The sequence below is a fragment of the Sylvia atricapilla genome, chromosome 11, assembly GCF_009819655.1.
Source record: "Sylvia atricapilla isolate bSylAtr1 chromosome 11, bSylAtr1.pri, whole genome shotgun sequence".
Lineage (NCBI taxonomy): Eukaryota > Metazoa > Chordata > Aves > Passeriformes > Sylviidae > Sylvia > Sylvia atricapilla.
Window position 1 is genome coordinate 16,705,355 of NC_089150.1, and position 11,581 is coordinate 16,716,935.

Genomic DNA, 11,581 nt, shown 5'->3' on the forward strand with positions numbered 1-11,581 from the left:
TAACTAGTCCCAAATTTTGGGGCTGTGGGCCAGATGAGGCAGCAGCAGATCTGAAATGTATCAACAATGGAAACATGTTCTGTTCCCCTTGGTGTGGGCAAGGTGAGCTGATGAACCCCCTTGTACAGGAATTCAGTTTAAGGAGAAGTTGGGATTTCTCTTTGCACTCTGGAGGCCTAGGACTGGCAGCTGGAAGTTTCTGCCCTCCTGACTTCTCCAGCAAGCCTTTCTGAAGAAATCTGAGTTTCTGTGCTGTGGAACGCTAAACTCTGACACCCACAGAGCTTCCCCTTCCAAGTTTTTCACATTCAGTTCAGTTTTTAAAAGAGCAGAGGAATTCATTGCACACAAATTACCAGCAGATGCAGGGGATACACTCCTAGCAGTTTCTGTGGGGAAATGCAAATGACAGGGGAAAACGACAATCATACTAGACTTTCATGTAAATAGTTTAATTATATTTCTATGCTTTAAAACACAGAAACACTTGAATTAAATTACATCATAATGCTTCTGCTACTGTACATCCAAGAACTGAGAGGAGGTGCTATGCAACTAAAAGAATACTCCAGTATGAGCCCAGCAATTACCCATAATATTCTTTTAGTCTTATTATCTGCACTTCTTTAAGGGTAGTCATCACAGGGAGAATGGTTCAAGAGCATTCCTCTGGAGGTGTGTTTGTTGTTGTGCTGCAGCACACTGGGCTGAGGCATTGAGGAAACACCTCAGCTCACACTTGCCTTTTGTTGAGTTTAAAACAAACCTTGAACTCCCAATCCCAAGAGTTCTGGGGAAAATGCTGCAATTTAAGACAGCAGGGCACCCCTACTGCCACGTGCCTCCCTGTGCTGATGCAGAGCATGGAAGGGGGACAGGCAGCAAAGGGAGAAATCAGATGTGTGGCTGCTCTCAGTAAACACCTGCAGGAGCTGGGAAGTGTGCGTGTGTTGGGAGGTATTTGTCTCTCAGCTGATCACTGGGAATACCCACAGACAGACTCCAAATTCTAAGGACCTAATCTGCATTACACTGAGTGTTTGTACCCATGCACCTTCCTTCCAGCAGCATCCCTGGGGGCAAACAGTAGCAGCCTGGGAGTGTCTCCTGCCAGATCTCCTGGCAATGAGGACTGGGCTCTTTTCCGTGCTCCAACCCCACATATGCTCCCAGAAATCCCTAGTTCTAAAAAGACAGCTGGATACTGAAAAACTGAACCAATTTAGCCCTGGGGGAAGCTGTGTCAATGGGGAATGCTGGCAAGGAGCTGTGCCCTGTAGGGGTCAGGGGCAGGAAAAGGGCCCAGGAAAGAGTCTGCATTTAATTAATATGGAAAAAACAATCACACAGGAGAAGAAAAGAAAGTATTTGGGAGAACAAAAACTAACTGGCAAACTTGAAACAAAGCACATGATACCTGAATTGCCACTCTGAAACAACTCCTTGCATAAAGCTTTAGATCTGCATTCAGATTTTGGCTTGCCCTGATTCCCTTTTACCTGGTGCAGTGGATGTAATAAAATCTGACGGACAAATGCCTGTAAGCACACAAAGATCAGGAGGTGATCAGGGCATGGCTGGGCACTGATGCTGGTCCCTGGCTGCTGTGCTGGTCTGCAGCACTGGGGGCCAGTGCCCACCAAAAGGCTTGCAGCCAGCAGGCCCCCACACTGCACTGCACGTGCCAAGGTGGCCAGAGACCCCTCTGCACTCTCTTCCTCCAGCAGCCCTGAAGGATGAACAGGCAGCAAGATGCTTCAGGGCTCCAGGGAAACCCCTGGCTTACCTGTCTAGTCCCACCTACCTGTTCCTAGCAGGTAACTCGAGCAGAGGCTAATGCAAAGCTCTGTGTTCCCTTCAGCAGGAAGAAGAGAAGGCTCTGACTGCAGGTCCTGGCAGGTAAGGAAGTACAAACCAGCTGTTAGTCAACTCTGGGGGCAGACATTGGGCTGTTGTTGAGCCAATACATGTGTTTCCTTTTTTAAAAGAAAGTATTTCAAAGCTTAATCTTTTTTCCTGGATAACACTCTGCACTGTAGAAACTTCCCTGAGCCAAAGCAGGAGGGGATAAATGGTGTTGGAACCCTAGTTCTGCTCAACCCCTCTTTGTGCCCCAGCACTGTCATTCCTAGCTCAGGGCTCACATAGCCTGACAGTGACAGTCCCAGCCTCTAGCTGGGTGGAATACCCTCTGTCTATACAGTAGCTCTAATTTGGGATATTCAGCCACTTCCTCAGTTAACATGTTATCAGCCAAATGTTCACTGTTTCACGTTTTAAGGCCAGTGAAATCCCTGTGCTTCAACACTACCCTGGTGTCACGTTTATCAGCAGCAACAGGCCTGGGAGGGGATAATCCCGTGGTTGTGTCCTCCCAGCTCACCTCTCAGCTGGGGCAGGCAACTCTCCTGCCTCAAAGAGGCTTTGCCACCAGTCCCTGCCCAGGACTGGCCAGAGCTGTGCTCACTGCACAGAGACTCATCCATCGCTTTCCTTGGGGCCTGAGCACACAAAGCCAGTGAAGAAGGTCTCTGAAATGTGTCCTGTCTCCTTCCCTGACCCAGAGAGCACAGCTCTGTGCTCTGACACGTTAATCTACACAAAGCAGGCACTGTTCCTAAGCACAAAGCTTGGTGGGTGGTGTCAGGCAGTGCCAGCCCAGAAAGACCTTTCAGTGGTAACACACCGGAAAATCACCACTGCCCTTACAAAGGGTTTGCTTCCCAGAGTGATGGCACTTGCTGTGCCCACTTGTAACACAAACCAACAGGTGACCAGCTGGGCTCAGTGGATCAGCCGTGCTTGAGGGAAGTCACTGCTTTGCTGGCTTCCTCCTCCTCGCTCTCAGCAGGCTCCGGGAGCAGGGCAGGTCCTGGTCATGCGTTGATAGCGTTGGCCACGTCGGTGAACACAAGGCGGCTGGGTCTCTGCAGGGCTCCCTGACTCGTCAGCAGCACCTGCAGGGGAGCAGCAGAGCTGAGAGCCGGCACGGCTGCCTTGGCTCAGGGCTGTGCTCAGGCACAGCCTGCATGCTTGGAACTCAATTCACCCCTTCCAGGGGAGGCTGCCTGCCTAACAAGGCTTTAACAAGGCTGTGACAGGAAAATACAACAGGCTGGAGAGTAAGTCAGCACATCCATGCCAGTTTAAAATCCCCACATCATTGGATTACTGGGTCTCACTATTTATATACACGAAGCAGCATGAAAAGGCTTGAGATATCAAGAAGGCTTGGAAATGTGCCATTGCCTGAACTTGAGCTGTTGTTTTAGACTCTCCCTCTCTTTTTACATTCAATCTCTAAACTCTTGTGCTTCCCAAGCATCAGCAAGAGGGATCTGAGGTATCCTGCTGGCCAGTCCCTGGAGAGGATGATTCTGGTTTTACTGTGCTGAGGTTAATTCTGGCCTTAGAATTTTCCCCCTTTGCTACCTCCAGGTAAGCCCCCGATGTGGACTAATAGAGGGATCTGATGTTGTCCTAGTATGTGCTACTTGATCCTTTGCTTTTAATACATTACGTTTCCTGCTTTTCCAAACTGGTATATTCCATATGTTGGTTATCTTCCATATTCCAACACGTCTCCTTTGTGCTCTTTAGCAGGTTGAGAACATCTCAAGGTAAGTATTTTATAATTACAGTTGTATTTATTATTTCCTCTTCCCTTTTCTGCCCACACCAAACTTGCTACAGATTTTCTGAGTGGAAACCGAGAACTCCTGCTCCTGGATGGGAAAAGCAGGAGATGACATGGGTGACACAGAGCAGCTGGAGAGGAACGCATGAAAGGAAAGGTAGGAATGCTCCAAGGACAGGCTGTGTCACTGGGTAAGGGACACCTGTTCCAGCCATCCCTGCTGGCTCTTCTGAAAAAGCTTTTTGTGTGGTGATGGTGACAAAAGGAACAGACGACACTGTGAAGCTGGACCAAACAGTGGTGAGAAGCCCTTCTTTCCAATTTCTGCTGCCTCTTGTTACACTGGGCAGGAGAGAGCCTCCTGCCAAAGACCTGCCTGACTCCTCAGTCCCCCCTAAGCACTCTAAAATGCTCAAGTTCCTGTCTCCAGGGCTGGCAGAGATGGAGAAGTCCCCCTGAGGTCTCACATGGCTTCCCTACCCTACTGCAGCTCTACAAAACCTCCTTGGCCCTGTAAGCAAGCAGTGCAGGCAGCAGTGGCTGCAGTGACACTCGTGGTGGTTGCTGCCTACCTTGCTCTGTGATGTCTGGGAAGATGCTGCATCTCGCCCATGCTCCAGCAGCTCCTGCTCCAGCTCATCCTGCTCCTCAGTGGGATCAAAGTTGTACATGGGCATGAGCTGGTGCCGTAGCTTCTCCAACCTGTCCGTGGGAGGGAAAGGCTTGGTTGAGAAGGACAGGGCTCAGGCTGCTTCCCCACCCCGCTGCTGAGGCTTTCTGCACGCTGCTTCTCCTGCTGCACAGGGATTCTGCTCCTGTGGCTCTTGCTGGATGAGGCTAAGGAAACTACTACACACAGCTGGCAGGACTGGAAGACACCCAGAACGCAGTTACAGGGATTAATTGCGATCTATGTTGGCAGGCATTTACACACAGAAAAATCAGGATTTAAGTTCTTGCAGACCTTAAAACATTAGGCTTTATGTAGAGGGACAAAAGAAACAGTGGAAAATACTGACTTGGCATTTTGTGACTTCTCCCTGTCCTCTGCCCACACCAGCCTATCCTGCCATGTCACACTCTGCCAGCAGCAGTTCACTTCAAGCTCCAGTGGCCTAAGAGTACTTTAACTCTGGGGCTGAAGTACACAAAATTAAACAGAAAATAATAAACGACAAATATAAAATAGGAAAGAGATTCTCACAGGGGGCTGATGTCTGTGGACACTGTTTCTGCTCTTGTATGGTCGCTCCAAGAGACAGAGCTATGAATTATTACTCAGAGGGTCTCCTCAGAGATGGCTAGGGTGTCTCCTGGGAAAACACTGAGTCCTGCCTTTGGCTATAGCTGAGTTTTGGAGTAAAGGGAAACACACAAGCAGTTACTGGCAGTGTCACCACAAATATCTGTTTTGGCAAGTGTTAGGATGACACATTCTCCCCTTGCTTCTCTATGGGCTTACCAGCACGACCATTATCTCCAGCCTACTTTCACAGGCCAAGCATTAACTGCTCCTGCAGCAGCACCCAGACCTGGACCTTGAGGCGGGGATTGGAAATTTTGGGGAGCAGCACGTGTGTGGCCTGCCCAGGTCTGCCTCAAGAAGTCAGGGAGGGAGGAGGTACCTTGTGGATCTTCACTGGAGTCCCTGCTGTGAGACGGAAGAATCAAGACACGATTCTCCCTGTGTGCTGCTCTCCTCTCTATTTTCAGCCAGGAGCTTAGCAAGGAAATTAAGACATTAACTCCTAGGGTGAAGCTGCATCTCTGCACTGTGCTGCTGCCAGTTGCTGTCACTGCCTGGGCTGTGAGAAAACAGGAATCTGGGAACGGCTGAAACCTGAGATCCACACCTTTCCCAATGGAGTTCCCAGCTTCTTTATACACCCATAACCCTCTCCTCTGTTTTGATGCATCTCACAGGTGAAGTGTGATGAGTTGCAGGATCCCTGACCTCCTCCTGCTTGGCCTTATTCTCCTTCCCAAGCTGTGGGGTTTTTGACACTCAGGTGTCAGAGGGATGCCCAGTCCCAGGAGTGCCATATCCCAGCCTCAGTGACATTGCTTACACTGTCCCCATCTCCCCGTCTCCTCCTGCACTTGCTCTGCATTTTGAAGCACCGAGTTCCCTTCAGCCAATAACAGATCTTACTTACCTCTTCCTCTTCCTGATATACAGAACCTGAAGGAGAAAAAGAAGCATCATTACAGCAGTCCCAGCAGGATGGGGAATAGCTGAGAAGAGAAATTTTGGGCACACAGGAAAGAGGTGTCACTGTGCACCAAAGTGGGGGAAGGGAGACGTGACAATGAAAATGGCACTTCATGTGCACCACTGTGAACTTGGCAGCACATCATGTCTGACACTAAGTGCTCAGTGGCCTGTTATTAGGTGTGTTAGTGGGAGTAAGTATTAGGTGTATTATCAGGTGTAGGTCAGCACATTTCTGTGGCTGCAGGACATATGTTGCAATTTAAGAGTAGATGGAAAAGCTTCCCTTCGTGGTTTTCATGTGTAGATTTCCTACAGAGCAGAAGTGCTGCTGCCTCCTCCCCAGAACAAAGGGAAGAAGCAAAGGGGGAGGGCATGCTCAGGGACTTGCCTCTGCCAGCCTGTGCTGGGAAGAAAGGGAAGCTTTGGGCCTCCACAGCCTTGTTCTGAGAACTATGAACACTGCTCTTGGGAACTTTTGACTGTTTCCAGGTTTTCTTAGGGGCTTTTGGAAAAACTCCTCCTGGGGCCTGCAATGAAATTTTGCAGTGGGCTCCTCTGATGGCTGTATTAGTGAAGCCCTTCTTGTATGAGGAATGGGAGCTTGCTGCTACCTTCTCTGTGGGCAGGGAAACCATCTGGTTACATAAAAGGAGAGCTGCAGCCCTTGCACTGCCCAAGGTGGGTCCAGAACTAGGGTTTGTGGAAGCTTCTGCCCACAGCATTAATGGCAAGGTTAGTGACATACCGAACACTCAAGGACTGATACCCAGCATGCAGGACCTTGGAAAAGCAGTCCAGGGTGAGTCTTGCTGACATGGATTCAGGCTACTTTAATTCAAAAAGAATTACCCCATGTCCACAGACATGGTTTCAACAGTGTGCTTGAAAAATTAATAGGGATAAACTTTCTTGTGGGGCCCAAGAGGAGGTTTAAATCAATGCAGCTGTTCCAGATAACAAGTCAGAACGGAATCTGCTTTTTTTTTCCTTTTAATTGAACTTCCTATTGCTATTAAAAACAAATACTGATACTACATACGATTGTTCCTAGGCCTGCTGAACCTCCCATTTAGACCAGACCTCAGGGAGACTGCAGAAATACTGGAGCACTTGATAAAGGCCTTAAAAAGAAAGGAATCTCAGGAACTATCAGTCCCCAGGAATTTTGGGTGAGACTTTAATAAAATGCAAATAAATTATTCAGTGCAAATCATTCCTAGAACCTCTAGCCACCCTCCACCCTCAAGAGACAGGAATGTTTAGCTGGGCTCTCTTACCATTGCTACAGCCAACCCAATCACAGTAATGATCCCAAAGGAAAGCAGCATGGTGCTCATGCCAGGGCCAGTGCTGGCCACATCTGGGATTTTGGTGCTGTTGAAACTGGTAGTCTCAGGGCTTATGGTGGGTGTTTGTGGTACAGTCACATCCAGAGCTGTCCCTGGGTCTGGCTTGGCCGTGGTGGGGGTGCTGTGATCAGAGTCATGCACAGAGGGTGAGCTGTAACTCATGCTGCCAGCTCTTGGTAGCTCCTGTTACTGAGCTATTGTCTTCTCCCATCAGCTACAGAAGTGCAGAGCGGCCCTTCCAATCCAGGGCCCTCAGGTGAGACCCCTCCTGCAGCATCACCTCTGGTGGGTTTTCTTCAGGGCAGGGACCACACTGGACTCAGCCTAGGAGAGAATGAGAACAAATGAACAGTGCAGAGCTCTTGGATACAGGCACAGCCCTTCACACAGCTCCCCAGTTCACCAGCAGAGTTTTTGAATGCCTGCTCAAAATAACAGAAACGTTTTCTGAGTGTACTGAGAGCCCCCAAAATCATGCCTGATTCACTTGGAGTTGGTGATAACTCTCCCCTCACTGCTTTAACTCTGCCTCCTTGCAGGAACTTGGAGATCTGTGGGGGGGCCAACCTCAGAACCCTTGTCTCTGGTGTGTCCCAGGCTGCACCTCATGGTCTCTGTCTGCCCCAAGATAGAGCATTTTCCTGCTTCTGTCTCTTCCTTTTAATTTTTGGAAAGTTGCACTGACCCCCTTATCAGTGGGAACATACCCAATAAAATGACACTCAGCTGTGAGGCATCTTTATCTCAGGATGCTTTTTATTGAACCCAAAGTAGGCGTTCCCTGTTGTGGTGAGTCCCTGCACTATCCATTGCCCCTCTGCTGCTCATCCCATGTGCTCTGGAAAGGGTGGGTTGTATCAGTCCTCCATCTAAAGACACCGAGCATTTCTCAATCCCTCATGAAAGCACCCACTCAAGCTTAGTCATGCACTGGCAATTATCAATATTAATTTTAAAATTAGTCCAATTTTGGATTGGAGTTGAGAAATTTGATAGATCTGTTCATGCTGAGAACACGAAAGGCTTTAATTGCTTCATGCTTCCATTGTGCAAATGATTAAGAGTTGCAAAACACCAAGGGATGAGCCTATAAAAAGTATTTGCACACTTTGTTTATAAGAGCACTGTATGTAACTTGAGATCACCAGCTACTTCCCTGAAAATGCAGCTACCTCTGGAACTGAGCTGACCTGAGAACTTCTGTAGCAGTTCTCTGGTAACTTCCCTGCAGCTGAGCAGACATTACATCTCTGGGCTGGAATGCAGCTGGGACAGAGGGATTAGTGAGCTCTGAACAGAAAAAGATGTGCCTGCAAAGAGAAACAGGCCATTGTTCTGCTCCACTCTGTTCCATTCCAGGCAAGGTTACTGTGCAGTTCCATACTCTGGTGCCTTGCTGCTGTCCACAACTGCAGGAAGCAGCGTGATCAACATCTGCCACTAACAACTGGAGCAGAGAAACCACCCCAGGCAAGCAGCACCAGGCTGTGCTGTGCTCACTCAGCAGCTGGAGTAGTCACTTCGACTTGTCCTGCAGCTCCCTGAGCAGGTAAATGCCATACAGGCTCTGTCTTGGTCCCCTGGAAACAACTCCGTGAAGCAAAAGGGAATTCTCAAGTCCCTGTGGGAGCTGTGAAACTCCCTGGAGTTTTCAGAAGAAAGTGAATAATAACAGTTCTGCTCTGGTCTCTCCTAACACTGTGCTGGGTCACGAGTTCATGGCAGCTGAAGGGCACTGTGTCCTTCACTGACCATTAAGTCCTGCACTCTGCTTAAACCATGGGGCACCTGGACTTCTCCAGCCACTACTGACCACAGCAGAGCTCAGGTGTAGTGGACACTTGGGCACAAAGATGGCAAATTTGGAATCAGTGTCACAATAACAGCAGCAGCAGCAGCAGTGACAGCCCAGCAGAGAAAGGGAAGGAATTATTGAGTAGATCGAGCAGCTGCTCAGGCAGAATCCATCTGTGCTATTCAGGGAAGCTTTCCATAATGATAATACCCATTTTTTAAAAAGCCACTGCCAAGGAAATAAAAGGTGGAAAAAGAGCCTAAGTGAAAGGAGTGAAGGAGGCCCAAGGGCATTGCAGAGTATGGCTCTAGATCTTGAACAGCTCCTAAATTTTGGAACCAAAACAGGTTAGGCCTTCAGCTGAATGTGGTGTCACTTCGGAAAAACCAAAAAGGCTGGCTTAAAATGAGCCACCTGAAAATCTGGTCAAGGGAGAATAGAGGCTCTTTTTCTTGCTCTTGGCATCCTGTTCATGCTGAAGGATTCCTGTGCCCAGACCTAGCTCTGAAAGCAGTCCTATGTCAAAGGTTTCTGACCTGGCTGAGACAGCCCCTTCCAGTTCCAGACAGGGCTGTTTCTGCTCCCCAGCTCCCCTGGTCCAGGCTGCAGACACTCAGATAGGGAGGCTGAGAGCAAGGATGGCCCAGGGCCCACAGCTTTCACGGCAGAGCTGGGATGGATCATCTTTCCCTACCACCTTCCTTTCCCAGTTGTCATTCTGGTGCTGGAAGTTTGATCTGCAGGCTGGGAACACTCCAAGCCTCTGATGGCAGCTGTAGGGCCACCAGACAGCTACTACCTTTCACGGGCAGGTTCCAGCATAGTCCATGCACAAATAGAACAGAAGAGGAACCAGATCCTCAGCTGCTGCCAGCTGGCATTGTTCCACTGCCTGCACCAAGAGAGCTCCTCGCACAGCCAGGACTGCTCTGTGCTGGGCTCTGCTGGGTCTGCAAAAGAGAACGCTCTTGTTTCTCTCCCAAGCCACCATTTCCAAACTGATCTCTTGATAGGTGCTGCTCACTTCTGAGATGCAGAGAATTGTTTTGGGGCCCATCTTGAGCCTTTTCTAAAGTCTTGGTTTTAATCTCTCTGTGCTGCTGTTTCATTTTAGGTGTGACAGGAGCAGAGATTTGTGTCACAGGGATGAAGATGGATCAGAGAGTCTCTGGATGAAGAATAATAACGAGTATAGTTTCTGCATTACTTCACCAAGATGAAGTATCTCTAGTAATTCAGCAAGGCAAGTGACACTGTGTTGCTGCTGGCAACGGGATGCGGCTTCCCAGTGGGCGAACTTTCGGCTTCCCCCACCTCTTCTCCAGAGCCGACCAGGCTCCGGGGCGGCAGGGAAGCCCCGACCGTGTGTGCCGGGAGCTCCCCGGCTGTCACCCTCCCGCTGTGCGAGCGGAGCACGGTCCCATCCCACCGCGGTCCCCAGCAATGCCACCGCTCCTCCGACCTCCGACACACCCCTGCCAGCAGCGGCCGCCCCGTGCCCGTGCGGGCAGTGTCCCCACCGCTGCCGGGGGCTCCATCCCAGCGGGAAATCCCTCCTTCCGCACCCCGAGGAGAACTTTCCCGGCGGATAACGGGTGACGGGGCCCTTCCCGCCGCAGGCTCACAGCCGGCTCCCCGCGCGGCACTGCCGCCGCTCCGCCGGGCCCGGCCCCTCAGAGGCCGCGGCAGCCCCGCAGTGCCCGCGGGAGGGCCGGGACGGCGCAGCCGGACAGCCCCGCGGCGCGGCCCGGCCCACCGTGCCCCTCCCCGAAGCGCCCCCCGCTCCGGGGCGGCGGGGCCGGCACTTACTGCGCGCTCCCGCCGAGCCGTCCGGTGCCCCCGGGGCGCGGGCGGAGCGGCCGCCGGGGGCCGCGCCCGGGGCCGCGGGGGCCGGGCCGCGCCGCTCGGCTCCGCGCGCACGGCCGCTGTCCCCGCCCCCCGCACGCCGCCCCAGGCCATTGGTCGGCGCCAGCGGGGCCCGGCTCACGATTGGTCGGCTCCAGAGGAGCCCGGCTCGTGATTGGTCGGCGCGGCTGTCACTCACGCGCGGCGGCAGGCCGGTGGTGCGCCAGGAGCGACTCCGTGCGCGGCTGCTGCTTGACGGTTCTGCCGCGGGAGTGCAGGCGGCTGTTCCCTCGGCCCCGGGCCCCGAGGCAGCTGGCTGTGCCCCCAGTGCCCCCAGCCCACTGGGAGCCGGCTGGGCTCCCGGCCTCTGAGGGAGTCGGCTGGGCTCCCGGCCTCTGAGGGAGCCGGCCGGGCTCCCGGGCTCTGAGGGAGCCGGCCGGGCTCCCGGCCTCTGAGGGAGCCGGCTGGGCTCCCGGGCTCTGAGGGAGCCGGCCGGGCTCCCGGGCTCTGAGGGAGCAGGCCGTGCCCCCGGCCTCTGAGGGAGCAGGCCGGGCTCCCGGGCTCTGAGGGAGCAGGCCGTGCCCCCGGCCTCTGAGGGAGCAGGCCGGGCTCCCGGGCTCTGAGGGAGCAGGCCGGGCTCCCGGCCTCTGAGGGAGCAGGCTGTGCCCCCGGCCTCTGAGGGAGCAGGCTGTGCCCCCGGCCTCTGAGGGAGCAGGCCGGGCTCCCGGCCTCTGAGGGAG

At 52.4% G+C, this 11,581-nt stretch overlaps 1 protein-coding gene across 2 annotated transcripts; it reads right to left on the reverse strand.

The window, feature by feature from the left end:
• Positions 1-436: 436 nt before the first annotated feature.
• Positions 437-10,315, reverse strand: C11H3orf18 (chromosome 11 C3orf18 homolog). 2 transcript variants are annotated; one of them, XM_066326874.1, is made up of 6 exons: positions 9,796-9,925; positions 8,392-8,511; positions 7,130-7,525; positions 5,794-5,819; positions 4,210-4,339; positions 437-2,957 (listed from the first exon to the last, which is right to left on the reverse strand). In XM_066326874.1, exons 3-6 carry the CDS (start codon positions 7,361-7,363, stop codon positions 2,877-2,879), a joined length of 471 nt encoding a protein of 156 aa, XP_066182971.1. In that variant the 5' UTR covers positions 7,364-7,525; positions 8,392-8,511; positions 9,796-9,925; the 3' UTR covers positions 437-2,876. The 2 variants fall into 2 exon arrangements, with proteins under 2 accessions (XP_066182971.1, XP_066182973.1); XM_066326876.1 differs by lacking the exon at positions 437-2,957 and adding an exon at positions 6,241-6,379 and having other exon boundaries at positions 4,242-4,339; positions 9,796-10,315.
• Between the last annotated feature and the right edge of the window lie 1,266 nt (positions 10,316-11,581).